Source organism: Trachurus japonicus, chromosome 6 (genome assembly GCF_045865225.1).
Source record: "Trachurus japonicus isolate A0001 chromosome 6, Traja_1.0".
NCBI lineage: Eukaryota > Metazoa > Chordata > Actinopteri > Carangiformes > Carangidae > Trachurus > Trachurus japonicus.
In genome coordinates this window covers 20,396,864-20,413,947 of record NC_140912.1, presented here as the reverse complement: position 1 = coordinate 20,413,947, position 17,084 = coordinate 20,396,864, and the positions used below count along the sequence as shown (strand labels likewise).

The following is a 17,084-nucleotide window of genomic DNA, read 5'->3' as shown; positions in this document are numbered from 1 at the left end:
CGTTTTGCAATTTTAGGAAAACTCAGTGATCTTAAACAACTCAATCCGACTGCCAGAGATGTAAAATGGCTGCAGGCCTGGCAAAGTGTTAGCAGGAGACATAATAAGTGTCTTGTGACATCTATGAGCTTTGGTCATAGACCTCAGAGTATTTACAACCAAATATTAAAGGTGGCTTTATTACAACATGACTAATTACATTCCTGACCCAGAATTGGGGGGAGGATTAAAGTGCCTTCACAGCTCCTCTGATGTGAATGATAATACCCTTAAAGCTGAGAGTCAGTACCTTAACCTCATTGTTTCAGTTCAAATCCAATAATGTGTTGGATTACAGAAAAAAAAACAGACAAATGTGTCACATGAAAATTCTCTGTCTGAACTTTCTTATAGAAGCTGGAAAGAATTCCTACTTTTGTTTGAGATCAATTTTTAGTTTTTACAATAGAAAAAAAACTGATTCGAAAAGTAAACCACAGGGACAGTCGGTAGGGAAGTGAGATTTAGGTTTCAACTACATGCATAAGTGGCAGCAAACCACCCTGAGACTGTGTGACTGTGTGGACTTGGTGCTCTGTGGAGACACAGAAACTTTCCATTCAGCGTGACTGACATGGCATGTGACCTTGTACTGGGAGTTCTGTGAAGCAAGTGTAGAGGGGAAGAACTGAGGGAAAGATAAATGTCAAATTCCTTTATGTAGAGAAAAGCATCTGTGACTTTATAGAGAAAGGACAATCTTATACTGACAGAGCAAGCGAACAAATGAATCACTACATCCTCATCAGCACCCCCATTAAAACACCAAACCATAATCTTCTCCTGAAGCAGACAGTCTGCACATGGGTGGGTGAACGTCTGACCTCTAGTGGTCAAACCAAGTACCGGAGCCAGAAGATATTAGTGAAGACAATTGAAAGCTTAAAAACAAAACAAAAAAACATTTTAACAAATCAAATCAAACTAGAATTGAAGTCTGTAAACATTTTTGTTTTAAAATTATTGTAAGTGGTAACAGTACATGCAGCATAAAGTCTGTTGCAAATCAATGTGAATCTGTCCTGGTAACAGTTCAAGCATCTTACAAAATAAGCTTCTCTTTGTTTGCCTGCTTGGTCAGGCTCTCCAACAGACCCTTGTCATCCTTGTCTGGAAGACACAATGACATTAAGAGGTAAAGAATTTGCTCAGAGAAAGCGTGATATACTATGCTATATACTTAATAAATTATATTAACAATATACTTTTAATCCATCAATCCTCTCCACTTTCGCCCTTGTTCCTTGAAAACTTACCAAAGATCACCAGTTTGCAGGAGCACTTGGCCATCCCCAGAGGGTTCTCCAGCACTAGTGTGTATTCTCCACCGTCTTTGGCTCCGCAGGTGGGAATGACCAGGGTGCAAACCCCGTTGGCTGTGCTGTGCCAGAACCGAGGGGAGTCAGAGATCTTTGAGTCTCCTTTATACCAGCTGGCCTACAAAAGGGAATCACCAACATTTATCATTACTTTTTGGCGGGTAGTTCGCACAAATGTGTCAGCTATACGTAAATGCTCGGATGAGTCTGTCATACCTGTGGAGTTGGCATACCCTGATAGGCACAGCTCATGGTGCAGTCATGTCCTCTTCGAACAGCGTGGTCTTTTAGTGGAAGCAGGAAAGTTGGCTTCACCTGACGCTGTGGTGAGGTGTATTCTTTGAACCGCAGGCTGCTGATGCACTCTTATTGAAGAGATAAATCCAGACATACATTTATATTTGCAATCAGGATAAGTACTGATTTGACATTGATATAATAATAAATGCTCACTCACCTTTCTCCTTGGCAATGATGAAAGGTTCCTTGGAGTCAAGGGGATCACTGTCCCCGACAGAGTTTTGTGCAATGACCCTGAAGTAGTACTTCCTCCCGGGAAGCAGTCCAGTGACGGTGTACTTGCTGCTGAAGACGCATTCAGCCACAGTGAACCAGGAGGCGGTGCTGGTGTCTCGTTTGAGGATGACATAATGTGCGCCCTCGTTGTCGTCAGCCAGATCTGGAGTGTGATCCCACTGCAGGGTCACTGTGCCCGGGACCTCCTCCTCCAGATGGAGATTCTTAGGGGGTCGCGGAAAGTCTGATGAAAAGAAGTGAGCATAGAAGGAGGAGGATGTGTCACAGAGTCATGAAAGAAGTTATTTGTGTGGCAAAATACATTAAATAACCATTACAGGACGAAGGAGAGGAGGAATAAATGACCCAGCTTTCACCTCGTACCTGTAACCCTCACATTAACATCATAGTGAGCCTCTCCATAGTCATTCTTCAGGTGGGCACGATAGATACCACTGTCAGACCGCTGAGAGGTGGAAATGAGGAACTGGGAGCCATTCTTGCCCTTGGTGATGACTTCTCTTCCTGTGGTGAGGATGCCATCCTTCAACCAGGTGATCACTGGGGGAGGGGAGGCCTGTGAGGGTGCGGGGAGACAGTAAGAATTTGTTTGATGGGAGTCCTGTGCCTCAAAGGAATATTACTAAAATCTGAGTATGTGATTTAAGTCTGACAGTGAAGCTGAGGTGAAGACAAAGCGATGTCCCGGCTCGAACCACCATCTGATTCTTCAGCTTTCCCTGGAGATCAAACCTGGGTGCCACTGAATGGGAAGAAATAAAAATCACAGAAAAGTAAAGTTAAGTCATGAAAAGAAAAAGGGCGAGTGGATTACAAGAGAATAGAGTCATGTTACCAGGTGGAGGCATGGCTAGTACGCCCTCCGACAGCTCGATGCTCTCCCCCACCCCTCCTTCATTGACAGCCCGGATACGGAAGTGGTACTTCATCCGCTCCTTAAGTCCTCCCATAGTGAAAGAAGTACCAGCGATGGGGATCTTCGTGGCTTTCATCCACTCTTTAGCATCTTCAGAGCGTACCTCTAGGATGTAGCCAGAGGGCTCGTCTCCCTGGTCTGGAGGTGTCCACCTCAGAGAAATGGAGGAGTTTGTGGAATCAGACACACACAGGTTCTTCACCAAGCCAGGAGCACCTACAGGGGGAAAACAGACTTTTTAGTTGCATTGGATAGTTTCAAATAATACGAAAACAGGGAGGTTGGGATGGAGAGAAAGTGAAGTACTTACGTATCGGGTCCTTGGCAACCACTGCATTAGAAATGGTGCTAGGACTGCCCACTCCAGCTCTGTTTACACTGCTGACTCTGAACTCATACTCCACATCATCAACCAGCCCATCCACTATGAATTTTGAATCTGAAATAAATAAAATGGACATACAAAGAGTATGTATGTATAAGGTAATGATTTCATTGAATTCATATAAAAAAGTGCATCAAATCTCTGGCAACTGACAACATGATAACTTGATGTATGTCCCTGAGTCTGACCTGTGAGCAGCTCCTTATTGACCTGCAGCCATAAATTGCTGCCTTTCTTCCTCCTCTCCAGAATGTAGCCCAGAACTGGAGCTCCTCCATCGTGGGCTGGAGGAGTCCAACTCACTGTCATGGTGCTCTTCGTAACGTTAGACACTTGGGGCTGGGATGCTGTGCCTGGAGGTTCTGGGTAGGTGGATTTAAAACATATGCAGAGCAGAAGATGAGCTTGATTATGAAGTGGTGGATTTTAGTGGCATGATTATTATATGGTGAAGATGAACCACAATTTAAAGTGTGATGGTGATTATTGAATACCTCTGCGCTCTTTCTCTCTAACTCTCACTTGTCTCAGGATGATCTGAGCAGTGATTTTGATAAGAACATTGATGATAATAATTAATGGTTAGGTTAGGTGTACAGTAATAAGCCCTCACCTATGGGTTCTCCAGCGCGTACCTCCTCTGTCTCAAGAGGCTCGCTCATTCCCTCTGCGTTGACCGCTCTGATGCGGTACTGGTACACCTGGCCCTCCTCCACTTTGTCGTCACTAAAGACGGTGGCGCTGCTCTCCACCTCGCCGACCCTGTTCCAGGATTTCTTACCTGCCAGGCGCCGCTCGATCACAAAGCTAGCGACCTGCTTACCCCCGTTGTCCCGGGGAGCCTTCCACTTCATTTTGATGCACCTTTCTGATAGCTCGAGGAACTCCACTTTCCCCTGAGGAGGCTTGGGATGGTCTAAAGAATGTAGTAACACACGGGGTGAGTGTTTCAAACGATCTGCTTTTGCTTTTCTTTCCCAAATGTGTTGTCACCCACCAATCACGTTCAGGTGCAGGTTGGCGACAGTTGTGCCACAGTCGCTCTTCAGACGCAACATAATTGCACCGCTGTCTTCTCGCACACATCTAGGTGAAGTGAGAGGAAGTTTTGAGAAATGTGTATTTGTATTTTACTTTATTTGAGCTTGATCTGCTCACTCACCTGCTGAGCACAAGACAGGTGCTGTCTGTCGTCTTCTCCACCTTAGTTCTCTCATCCTCCATGACTTCCACACCATCTTTGTACCAGGTGATCTTGGGAAGTGGTTTACCTTTGAAGGGGATCTTTATAGTGGCCGTCTGACCGGCCTTAACAGTCACAGGTTGGGCGCCCAGCAAATCTAACACAGAGGAGTCGATCTCTGGAGGATCTAGAAAAAGGAGTCCATATACTTGGCTAAGTTTCTTTCAATTTTTTACACTTTTTTACACACATAAACACACACACTGACCTGCAATGGTGAGCACGGCCTCGCTCTCAGCCCCTTTGGCCCTGAACGTGTACTTGCCCTCATGGGTGTCAGTCACACCAGAGAAGATGAGCTTGTGGACGGCTCCCTGTTTGACCACCTGAACGCCTCTCAGCTCTGAAAACTTGTTACAACACGACATTTTCAAATAAAAAGGTGCAAAATCACAGCACTGTAATTAATGAGAAGGATGGAGCAACTGAGGGCTTCAACACTTTCATCCCCTCTAATATCATCTCTCACCTCCACCCCATCCTTCAGCCAGACTCCATCCACCTTCTCGTCATCAAGAACAACACACAGCTCTGCGGGGGAGCCTGTAGGACACTGAGCATCTGACATGCCGCTCTTCACCGAGGCAAAGCGCTCTGTTAACACACGGAGAAAAGAGCTTAATCAGGCGGTATTGCTCCAGTGTCACAAGGTGGCTGACACGTAAAATAACTCTACACAGACAGAAAGATATATTATCACCATCCACGGTTAGATTGGCAGAGGAGACGTATTCATGTGTGTCGTTGTCCTGAGTGCAGACGACGGAGTACTCTCCCTCGTCTGTCAGCTCACAGTCTTCGATGATAACCTCTGCCCTCTTCCCCTCGCGCATGAAGATGTAGCGGCGGCTTGCTGTGATGTCGCACCCATCCTTCAGCCAGCGAATGTGCAGGTCCTTGGAGCTCATCTCACACTCCAGACGGGCCTTTGCTCTCTCCTGCACGCGGACGTTTTTCAAGTGGCTGGTGAACTTGATAGGAATCCCTGAATAAAGGGCAAAAACCAACTGTCACTTGAATGTTAAGTTGGCCTTTACCAGCATAATGTCCAAACCCAAACCCTGTACTCTCTATAATATAAGCACATGCAAGATTAGCTTAATTTTATGTATCGTGTGCCCACTACCAGTATTAGGTTGGTTCATAACATACTTTCTCCACATTTATTAGACCTTCGTTATAGTACTAAAAGAGCAAGAGAGATAGTCTACTCATGACTAACTGTAATTAGCGCAACCTCAATGATGATGCTTCTGTTCCTGCAACCCCAGAGGACAACCACATGTCCTTGTGAAGATATTTACATGCCCCAGCTTGCACCTTGGGCAAGTAAGCATCTTGTTAGACAGAGCTGTAATAAATGAGCTTGTTGTGAGGAGGGATTTGGTTGGATTACTTTCAAGTCAGCACTAGGAGGGAGGATTTATTATGCTACACATACATCTTCATTTGGTAGGGGGAAAATGATGTTTTTTAGCACAGCTATGAAGGAGCAGAGCCTCTTATCTCAGGGGAGGAAAAAAAAAGAGGCAGTAACTGCTCATCTCCTCTGAGTGTGAAGGGGGGAAGTTTGTTTCCTTAGAAATGCTAGCTCGACTAAAACAGGAAGACAAAGGCCTTTTGGGGAAAACAAAACAAAACATAATAAATAAATAAATAAAAAGCACACATAAAAAGTTTTTTTTTCATGGTAGTAAAACCCAATGGTTGTCCGTACGTTCAATAAAAAGTGGCACGGTGGCAGTGAGGTCCCCGATGCTGATGGTGTAGTCTCCAGTGTCACTGACTTTCACATCTTTAATCTTCAAGGTGTAGGTCAGACCATCCTCTGACAAGGATACATCAAACTTTTCATCTCTTTTTACTTCTTTTCCCTTTACCTGGAAAAACACAGAGACTTGTGGGAAAACAATTTCCATAATACTCTTGAATCAGGTTATACACCCTGGTGTTCTTATCTCTCTAGAATTTTTTTTTCCCTCTAAGTTACCTACTGCTGATGCCAAAAACTCCTGGAAAACTTCCTAGAAAGACATTTCTTAAAGCAGAAGTAAGCGATCCGGTCGTTTTGACTAATGCTGCATTCCAGGCAGGCTTTTGAAACCGTAAATTACAGCTTCATGTCACAACTTACGATTTTGTAGCGTTCCAGGCAACCCACTCGTGTTTTTCAGACCGGTTTTACCTGTGAAAGTCACTATAACGGCCACTCGTAACTTCCGACCCGTGAACTCGTACCAGATCGAACTGGTACGACTTCACAGGTCAGAAAAACATGAGTTACGGGTTGCCTTGAACGCACCATAACAGTCCTCGTCCCTACGTCACCACATTCACGCGCATCCCTTGGCTGCACACACAGCCCTGCATGCCGTTCTCTCTCCTCATTGGATAAAAACTGTAGGATACCAAACACTCTATGTAAGTGATTGCTGTCGGAAGATATAACTATTTAAGACATATATTAACACAAATATATCGCTTACTTCTGCTTTAATATAAGCCCTGTGACAGAATATTATATAATTCCATTAAAGTGTAATTATTTTTTGAGTCAGATACAAACCTTCCAGATGAGTGGTGCATCTGTCTTCTTGGAGAGACGGATCTCAAATACGGCAGTCTGACGCTCTGTCACCTTTTGGGGCTTAAAGTCTGACAGAAACTTCAGAGGTTCATCTGAAAGACAGGTATATGAGAGAGAAAAAAAACTGTTATTTAAACTTGAGGTATACAATCTAAAATTTATCATGCCATGTCACTGAAAATGATTCAGTGCCAGATAACAGCTGTTGTAAGATGGCTGGAAATGCAGTCTTTGATATGTAGGAGTTCAGAATTATATAAGATGGCTAAGAAAGCTCCAAAGTCATCATTCTGTCTTGTGGATGAAATGAGAGATGACAAATAGGATAGGAAAGTGACACCAAATGGAAGGGATAACAGTCACAGATAGGCAGGTTATTATGCTTATTTAAAACGAAATGTGCCCCTTTCTGTTAAACAGCCTAAATCCACATCATTTCAGTGACAGCGCACCACATGGCACAGGTGTTGAGAGCTGTAAATGGCGAGAAAAAGAGAGCACATAAAAGCAATGAGAGTGACACAGAGAGTAGCTAAATCCTATCAAAGATGACATTGCCTCTCCAAGTTATGAGCAGTGGGAAGGACTTGAGTCCCGTTCTGCACTTGCCTATGACGTTAAGCCTGGCTGACAGTCTCTTGTCTCCAACCTGCAGAGTGTAGGTTCCCATGTCACTGAGCCTCACGCTGGAGATGCACAGCATGTGCTTGGTTCCCATCTGTTTCACTTCGTATTTCCCGTGAGAGTACTGGATTCGCAACAGCTCCCCGCCCTGAATCGTAAATAAAACTGCTGGATGAGGGAGGAAAACTCACAAGTGGTTTATGTAAAGGTATATACAGTATATTATGTATGTATTGTGCTCTATGTATACATATATTAATTTGTCACAGACAGGGGTTTACCAGAAACCACTGCATCCTGGTGTTTGGATCCTTCAGTTCCAGCATGGTGTCAAAAACAACGTTGGTGTCAGCTTTGGCTGTGATGTCCTCCAGGGGCTTCAACACACGAACCATCTGGTGAAATTATAAAAATGCACAAAATATTATTTACACACAGTCCGATCACAAAACTGACAACATGTCACTGCAAAGAGTCTTTACATTAGATGACTCGAGTGTTGTTATGCAACATGCCTATGCCATTCTGCGCTATTTTAAGCTGTTTTTTTCGCAGCATATCTCAGACCCTTTTCTTCCGTATGTGATCCTGTGCTATATGAACAAGCTCTCTGTATGACAGGCCCACCTCCACCTCCACTTTCTTCTTCATCTCCTTCAGCTTCTTAAGAATGCCTCTGAAGTCGGTGAAGCCGTACTCGGCACAGATTCTCTCGTAGTCCTTCTTGTCAGCTCCAGCCAGGATCTTTAACATCTCCTCCTCTGTAGGTGGCTTCCTCTCCTCTCTTTTCTCCACACTGCTGCACGAGGAGAAAAATCTCAGCCGGGAAATAAGTGTGCATGAATGTTTACATGCACTTATAAAAGTGTGCGCCAGGCTCGTGTGCATGTATATCTGACAGTGTATGCGTATGTGTGATGACAGCTCAAAAGATTCTTCCCCTGCCCCTGCAGCAACACCTGTGCACGATGGAGTTCTTTAAATCTCTTCCTGGAGATATTTCTGGATTCAACCAAAAGAAAAAAAAGAAAAGAAAAGAAAAGAAAAAAAGGAAAAAGGGTCTGGGGGTGGATCAAAGAAAGCCCCATCACACCTTGACAGGTTTCAGGAGTTTCATGGTTAGTATTAGACAACAGCCCTTGTGTTCCTACCGTTTCTTCAGCATCTTTTTGAAGTCCAACGCTGGATCTAGAAACAAAGACAGTGAAACTTTCACCTGAGGCATTGGGTGAAAACAGCACATAAACTAAATAACTATCAGGACCAGACAGATTCACACAATGTATTATATGAAATAGCTGCACTCACTCTCTGTAACAATAAGAGATATGGAGTAAGTGGCCTCTCCGTGCTTGTTAGAAGCAATGCACTTGTAGACGTCTGCATCCTCCAAGGCCAAGTTTTTGATCTGAAGTGGAGCAAATGCATTACAGGCATTACTGCTCGTCTGATGTCTGCTACAAGACTAAAACTGTCAGGCTGTCGTCACATTCTCTGGTCACTTCACTGCAGTTCTTATTCTAAGCAAAGGGAGGCACTGTCAAGCTAGAAATACACAGCAAACATGTAGCACTGCAACTTAACAGTCATCCCTCACCAGAGAAACAGATGGCAAGGGGAGATGCATATGTCAGCACCCACAAGTTAATTGCTTTATAATAGCTATTTAAGCTTCACTTAAGCTCTCCGGCTGGTATGGAGAAAGCGCTAAATCCACTCCAGAGTGGTTATAGATAAAAAGGATCAGAGAGTTTTTTTCCTCCCTTTCTACCTACTTTTCCTCATGATGCATGACGTGTTGTCTGAGTAGACAGCACCAAGATGTCAGAGCCCCCTTGGCTTAGTGATAGCCTGTGAAGAGCCGCCCTACTCTGGTACTGCTCTGTTATGGTCACATTTACCTTTTTGGGAGCAATGCATTTTGACGATATAATGTGTCTGGGGAAATACTTTTGGATTTAGATGCAGGTGGATACCTAAAAGAGTTCCTTGCAGGTACCTGAGCTCAAATTACACAAAAAAATAGCAACATCTGTGCATAGAAATGATGGATTTTTTTTCATGAAAATAAGACACTGGTAAAAAAAAAAAAAATATCAGCCTTCAATGAAGCAACTAGAAAAAGCCAGAGTGCATAGATACATAAAAAGCTACATGCTTGATTGTGTTGCGTGACTGAAATAATAAATATAAAGCTGACTGATTTTGTAAATAATAGAAACAGTAGTAAAATAATAGCTTAGTTGAGACAGTGCAGTTAGATCAAACAACCCCATGAATATGATATATTTTTCTGCTGATATATTGAGTCCTGATGGCGCAAATCCTTCAGCATCAGGAGAATAGTTTCCTTTAATCACAAGCAAAGCCAAAGACACAATAAGGAACACACAGACCTATGTAGTGGTGGTCAAACCTTGAGTATATGCTGATTATTGATGTTGTCATGGAAAGATTTAGTGGTGTCAGACAGTGGGCTCCCGCTGGCTCGCTCCCAGGTAACACTGGGCTGGGGATTCCCCATCACTTTGGCCTTGAACACTGCATTCTCTCCTGTGGATGACAATAGAGGCTGATGAAGCCAGTGCACGTTTTCACCTTGGGAATTATATAAGATATCATTAGATATTCGCATTACCAAGAGCCAGATATGGTCTTTTAAGCATAGTGGAGCAATGAGAATGAAAGTTCAATATACATCAGATCAACTACCTCTCTCTCCTCTTCCTGTTTTCCTTCTGAGACCAGCCAAGGTCAGCACATGAATGCTAATGCTATGGCAGCTCTGCAGTGTTCTGCATTTTGTGACAGGCTTTCTTATACAAGCCTCTTAATCTATAATTCACAGGTATAGTCAGCCAGGGTGAATAGGGTTATGCTTGTGCCTTTGTGCTTTTTTGTGTGTCTTTGTCAGGACTCTCATCAGAGAGGATTTACAGTACCTTCACCCTTACTCACAGACTGTTAAAGTTTATACAACACGGTAAACTTCCAGTACTTCCCAGTGAAGTTCGGTTTCTATCATCTGGAGTTTCGAGGCAAACTGTGGGCAGGGATCTAAAATTAGCTGGCACGTAGTTCTCCCTTAGTCTCAAGGGCTCACGGTTATTTGTAAGAGACACATTAGGGGACGCAGAAGGGGGTGGGTTTTTTCAGAATTTTCACAATGCTGTGAGAGGAAAGTGTGCATATCGCCTCACCCTCTTGGGCAGTGATGGGGCGCAGCTTCTCCTCAAAATCTGGGACAGACTCTCCTTTGGGGATCTGGGGGGATTTCTGTACCTGGCTGAAAGACTCTGCCACAGCTGAGGTCTTACGCTGAACCCCAGAGTGCTCTGGGGGAGTAGAAAGGACATTCACATCACACAAGCATGTGAAAACAGGCACATTATACTACAGCAACCTTGCATCAGATGTAACATTATGGTTTTTGTTGCACTATAGAACTGAATAATGAAGCTATTAGCTTTATTGTTGATCTGCAAAACTTTAGTCCCCAGTGTTCACTGAGATTTAAGTGGAAAAAAGTAATTGTTTACACAATGGAACAGGTAAAACATTAAATATCATAATTAAAAATGTTACATTACAAAGCATGGCAGATGGGGAGATGATGGTTTTGCTGAATAATTCATACCTTCCATGGTCCTTGACAAGCCCTGGGACACTTTTCGCAGCTTAGAGGAGCTTGTGGAGGAACTAAAGGTTGAAGAGCTTGAGAAGGATGAGGAGGAGGAGGACATCTGCATCTCTGACATCTGCATCAGCTCCTGTTCCATCTGCTCCATTCTGCCTCCAGTGGCCTGGAGTCGTTCTGCTGCCATGATGGTGATGCAATCTAAGCCTAGACATAAATTGAGATGTGAAAGGAGAGTTTTACAAAGGGTAGACAATACTACAGGGTACTATTGTGTTTGACAGTGTTGAGTCCTGACATATTGCCTCCTGTAGATAAGAGACACCAGAGGGACAGAGGACAATCCTAACCACCCTGTCTAAACTCACACACTTATACAGCTAATGGTGTTCTCAGATAACCAAAGAGGATATTCAGGGCAGACTTGTGGGGCTTGCGTTTGCGTATTAGCATGTGTGTGAGTGTATGCGTGCGCGTGCATGAGACAAACACACCTTTGCGCTCCGTCTCGGTTGTAATTAAGTTTGTGTTTTCAAGAGCACGCACCAAAAATGATTGATACTCACCACCCTTCCTCTGCCCGTCCCCTGCCCTTTCCTTGCTCTATCATCCTCTTTTCAACAGTGACTACAATGGTCCTTTGCCTTTGCTAGTCTCCTACAAAGATCCAATTAAAAAAGGTAATCCACACACCTGCTGGGCGAGATAAAGTCCCGTGTTTCTACCACTGATGAACTGTGCTTTTCCTCTCTTACTTTAAATTTGGATTTGCTCTCTCTTGCCCAGGCCCTACTTCTTTTTCCCTGCATGTGCGCCTGCTGGGGATTGGTGTATATGTTTGTCTACACATATTAAATACATATTTCCAGTGGCTGAAGGAAGGAGACCACGTATGTTGCCTATATTTACATGCCCGTGTAAAATTATATTTAAAAACAAATTCAATGACAGCCTGCTTTCAGCACGTACACTGCACGTGCCACCAAAGGAAGAATTTAAGACAAGATAAGACTCTAATAAATAAAACATGTAAATCCAAGAGGTATTAATGTGAGTTTTGCTTCCTGCAGCAAATACACTACATGTTGGAGTCGGTGAACTAATTAGTTCTGTAAGCTTTGATACTTACCAAAGGAAGCTGTTTTTAAGCGACCACAGCAAACTCTTTGATGGTATAACAGTCTAAAGGAATAGCAAGTGACTTGAAGCTACAAAGTGCTGCTGAACAGGTTGCTGTCTCACTGCAAGTGGAACACAAGAACATCTCTTCTCTACCCTCTATATCTCTTTGTTCAGTGTCCTTGATCTCTCTCTCTCTCTCTCTCTTGGTCTCTGTCTCCCACTCTCACAGCATCCAGCATGGCAAATTGCAAAAGGATTTTTTTTTTTACTCCCCCCATGGCTCTATTACAGCATTTCAGAAAAAAACTAGACACAGCCAACCAAACTTACTTGTTACAGCAAAGCCTTTACTTTCTCACAGATTTAGTCGTCGCCACAGGTTTCTGGTTCAACTGCTTCCAGCCCAAATGTCTCCTCTTATGACGTTCTTAATCCAGACGCTGCCTCCTTCACTGCAGGATCCTGCCAGCTCAGTCTCCCCTGTTTTCTTGGTTCCTTTTTGGTGGATGAGCCAAGGCTGGGGCATTCAGCTTACACACCTGCCGTGTCTTGTCTCTGGACAAATAAGGCTCTGATATGTTCTGGGGTTGCCCGGGCCTGTATCTGCGCCAGATGAATACATCATGCTAATATTTCCCTCAGGTCAGTTACTTTCAAGGTCCATCTTGGGACATCTCAGGCTAGTATTTTTAAATGTTAACGTCCTCCACAGAGCATGCGGTGATGGAGACAGGCACTGCCTCTGACGCATATCTTCAGGGCATCATTTAAAAAGGAAGATATGCAACACATGCCACATGCATTTTGACATCCACTACAAAATAAGTTAGACATTATCATGGTGTGCTGATGTATGAACTTGTAGCTATATTTTGCCTCTCTGGTGCCGGTATATCTTAGTATGTTGTGTGAGTTTGTGTGAGCACAGAATAGGATCAAGGTGAGGATAGTGCAACGATCCATCAGACAAGTGATGCACCCGTGAACTAAACTATGTGTTTTCTGGATTTAAATTGTGTAGTATGACATCAAAAAGTCCAAATGTCTTTGAATGCAAAGCCAGTCAAATTCAAGCTATGGAGGGTCAGACCACCCTGAAGATTTGGACCCTGCGAACAGAAAGAGGTAAACAACAGTTGAGTGAGACTGAAACATTTGGATATACTTTTTTTTTAACCTGTAATTCTAAACAGTACAATTTATTTGCCATCTGGCAGACACTCTTCATCTGCCTTCCTCTTTCCCTGGGACTCCTGCCCCCAAGTCCCTGTAGGTGTAGGTAGCAGCTGCTAACAACGCTAAACAAGCTATCTGCCATCTACCATTTTATCTAATCCCTTCTACTTTCTTACTGTAGCCTACCATCTGAGGTTCTCAATCAAATTGTGTAAAGTATCTAAGGCATTTAATAAGTTACACTTTAACAAAACTAATCACGACTGATATTAGCTTGCTGATACCACACCTCTTCCTCCCAGCCTTGGTCATTTCTAACATTTTTTTTATTAGACCTTGTGGGTCAGTCAGCCGCTAAGACAATGGAAGATCGTTGTAAGATACTTCAGTTTGAGTTCTTTCTATTTTAATGCAACACTGCACTTTCCTACTCCACTACACTCAGAGGGAAATGTTGTATTCTGTACTCCACAACTTATATTTGACAGCTTTAAATAGGCAAGAACATTGTGACACTTTGAAGCATACACCCACACTGTACTGGGTTCTCTCTCACCTGGGAGGAAAACATCGGTATAGGTTCAGCAGCTTTGGTATTCTTAGTTAAATTATAAAGCTACTGGGCAAATAAATACCTTTTAAATCCACTCAGTTACAGTAAATATAATCATAAAGAGTCTATGAAATGCAACTGCAACATCATGACAAGCTTTGACCTACTTTTCACATAAGCACAGAAAATACAGCTAATTTAATAATACCATAACCATACTAGTACATTATATTAGGCTATGAAAAAAAGCCACAATCATGCTGCCACATACAGATGTGTGCAGCTTAGTCTTGTGTTAGCTCACCATCCTACTGGAGGACACTGATACCAGCAGTGAGTCTTAATGTTTTTGGCTTCTATTTGCTGCTACTGTGAAAATGTATTCCTTTAAATCAAAAGGCCAAAACGGTGACTCCGATGTCTTAAGACACAGGAAAGGTCCATGGCACTGTCATTTGCGGCCGAAAAAAGAAATTGGTCAGAAAAAATCTCTCTGCTCTATGCAATGTAACATGACTATAAAACACAGCTTTAAATTCATTTATGGACTAATTATTTTTTGACAATATTGAGGCATTTTTCTTTAACTGATTAACTGATTCAAATGTGATTATACATTTGGAATAACCAAGGTCAAAGCCAGCGCTTCACTGCAATAAAATTGAGTTTCACTGAGTTTTTCTTTTTTCTTAAATGTTTTTCTACATCCACACAATGACTGGAGTTGCTTTGCTGGCAACAAATGCTTTGTGTAAATGTTTACACGTGTTTTTGTACAATAGGCCTAAGCTTTTCTGTGAAGGATCTGTTTTTTTTTTGTTTCTGAACAACCATGTCAGTGAATCCCTGCTAGTCAAAGAAAAACTAGAAGACTGTCTTTCTGACAGTGTCTGTGTGCATTTGTGTGTGTGTTTTGGACCTTAACTGTAAAACAAAGTGATTAACACTGCAAACATCCTAGATGTTCCTAATAATCAGATTTAAAACCCCTTTGTGTCAGCCTGGACCCCTGTTTTTTCAATTTGGACCTTATTTCTGGCATAAAATACGATCATTTACTCACCCAGATAACTTTGGTGTCATTACAAGTCCTTCCCTGGGGGCTCTGTAGGTTGACCAACCTCTGAACTGGATGATGTCAACTCCGACCGTTTCTGGTAGCCTAGAAATCTAGACGCACCCTAGCGGCAGCAAATATATTTGCTCCTGATATATTCTGGCTTGTCAGGCTAGCTTTCGGGTCCATTTTTAGCGCAACTAGCCAGTGCTTTAGTAAGTCCAGACTGCGGAGAGGAAGCCTGTGGAAGCTGAACTTCGTCCAGCTGGTCATTTTGTTCTGACAAGTTGGAAACACGCAGAAACGAACCATAGCATTAGCATTAGCATAGCAGTAGCAACTTTCAGGTAAACAAACAAGCCACGCGGCGCTCAGAGATGCAAGGTCAGAGGTTAGTAAGGTCAACCAACAGACCCCGGATGTTGATAACAGGTCACTCCGGACCATATCTATGCCGGACTCAAATGGGAATAGCACTAGCGTATCACAACAAAATATTGGTGAAATCAACGAGTTTCGCGGCAGATAATGTGTTATTTAGAGGCTGTCGCTGCCCCGTAGGCTCGCATATGGATATACGTGGCTCTCAGCTGGATCTTTTTTTTTTTTTTGTCCTCTCAGCTGGATCTAATTTCGTCGCAGGACTCGTAATGACACCATCTGGGTGAGTAAATGGTCATATTTTACGCTAAGGTGTAGAAAACGCCAATTCCCCTGCAGCTTACTTTACTTAGCCTAGTGAGAATCAGTTGAAATGTAGGACCCATAGACTGTAAAAGGTAGGACCTCGCAAACTCAGGCTGTTCTCACACAAGTTATGTGTGCGTGTGTGCATGTGTGTCTGGTTGTGTTTCACAGAGGCTTCATAGAAATGTATGGGGAAATGCGTCAGCAGTTAAGAAACTAATTAATGAATGAGTCTCAGCAGTAGTTTGAGGGGCAAATAGACCAAGAAAGAGGGTGATTTTCTCTGCCTCAGCAAGGTCTCACATTTGGACTTATTGTGACAAAACAGTAGCTCCTATTAGAACAAGAAGCAGACTGTGAGCAGCCGGAGGCCTTCCCAAACATGTTAATATGTTTTTGGTGTTTCTAGTGTAAATATTTTGGAAAGCCTTGAGAGCTAAAAGATAATTGCCCTTTCTCTCCTGAAATCAACTCGAAATTTTGTATTGGAGTGAGAGGGCAGCTGGATGGGACTGGCCTCACTCAGAAGCTCCTAATGCACACCTACCATCACATGGAATATCACATCAATAGACAAGACTTGTGTCTACATTTTAAAGTTTAAATGATGTCTCTTAATAAGCGACACACCTCTGCCTCCTCTATTATGAAGAAGTAGTAGATGTTTGAAATAAATTCTCCTCCCATTCATTCTCTATCGGAACATTTTCACAGTTTTCTGGATTTGTATTCTGTAGAGAAAAGCAAAAGCACACCAAACCTCCAGACCAAACCTGTATGAGGTCACTGCCTAGAGGTCATTCTTGTTGTCCTGTGTGTTTCTCCATAGCGCGTTAGCCCCTTGGCACTAATTAGATAAGTTGAAAACACTATTCTCTCACTTCAAAAACAATGTTCTCTGGCTAGAGGGAAAATACTTCATACCAGTGTGCGGGACCTGTTGACTAATTAGCTGGCCCTCCCTTTTATGGTCTCACACAATGTCAGGATTGAAATCTAGGGAATATTTCTTGTTTGATGGACTTGAAACAAGCTCATTATCGGAGCTGGGTAATGCATGAATGTTTTATTACAAGTCCAGACTACCTGTCATGGATATGCGCTTTGAGGTGACAGCTGGAGCACTTAAGTGTGATTGTTTGGTTTGAGAGAGAGAGAGGGAGATCTAGAGGAAGAAGGAGCGGTAGACATAGAGAGCCCCA

The 17,084-nt window shown here is 43.1% G+C and overlaps 1 protein-coding gene across 2 annotated transcripts; it reads right to left on the bottom strand.

The window, feature by feature from the left end:
• Positions 1–684: 684 nt before the first annotated feature.
• LOC146986069 (immunoglobulin superfamily member 22-like) lies at positions 685–12,905 on the bottom strand. 2 transcript variants are annotated; one of them, XM_085779656.1, is made up of 26 exons: positions 12,731–12,905; positions 11,288–11,494; positions 10,851–10,985; positions 10,067–10,203; positions 8,959–9,058; positions 8,802–8,838; positions 8,278–8,449; positions 7,932–8,045; positions 7,636–7,798; positions 7,006–7,118; positions 6,157–6,319; positions 5,140–5,424; positions 4,909–5,033; positions 4,648–4,789; positions 4,359–4,566; positions 4,194–4,282; positions 3,810–4,112; positions 3,385–3,558; positions 3,122–3,250; positions 2,731–3,027; positions 2,549–2,637; positions 2,259–2,451; positions 1,816–2,118; positions 1,575–1,723; positions 1,296–1,476; positions 685–1,149 (listed from the first exon to the last, which is right to left on the bottom strand). In XM_085779656.1, exons 2-26 carry the CDS (start codon positions 11,472–11,474, stop codon positions 1,082–1,084), a joined length of 4,056 nt encoding a protein of 1,351 aa, XP_085635782.1. In that variant the 5' UTR covers positions 11,475–11,494; positions 12,731–12,905; the 3' UTR covers positions 685–1,081. The 2 variants fall into 2 exon arrangements, with proteins under 2 accessions (XP_085635782.1, XP_085635781.1); XM_085779655.1 differs by having other exon boundaries at positions 8,278–8,446.
• Between the last annotated feature and the right edge of the window lie 4,179 nt (positions 12,906–17,084).

What these genes read in the sequence shown, in the direction of transcription:
- LOC146986069 (XM_085779656.1), bottom strand. Translation starts at nt 11,474, where the DNA reads ATGGCAGCAGAACGACTCCAGGCCACTGGAGGCAGAATGGAGCAGATG. An exon ending in ATCTCTTATTGTTACAGAGA is followed by an intron (nt 8,839 to 8,958) that starts GTGAGTGCAGCT and finishes CTTTGTTTCTAG; the next exon opens with ATCCAGCGTTGGACTTCAAA. An exon ending in GGCTGAAGGATGGGGTGGAG is followed by an intron (nt 4,790 to 4,908) that starts GTGAGAGATGAT and finishes TGTTGTAACAAG; the next exon opens with TTTTCAGAGCTGAGAGGCGT.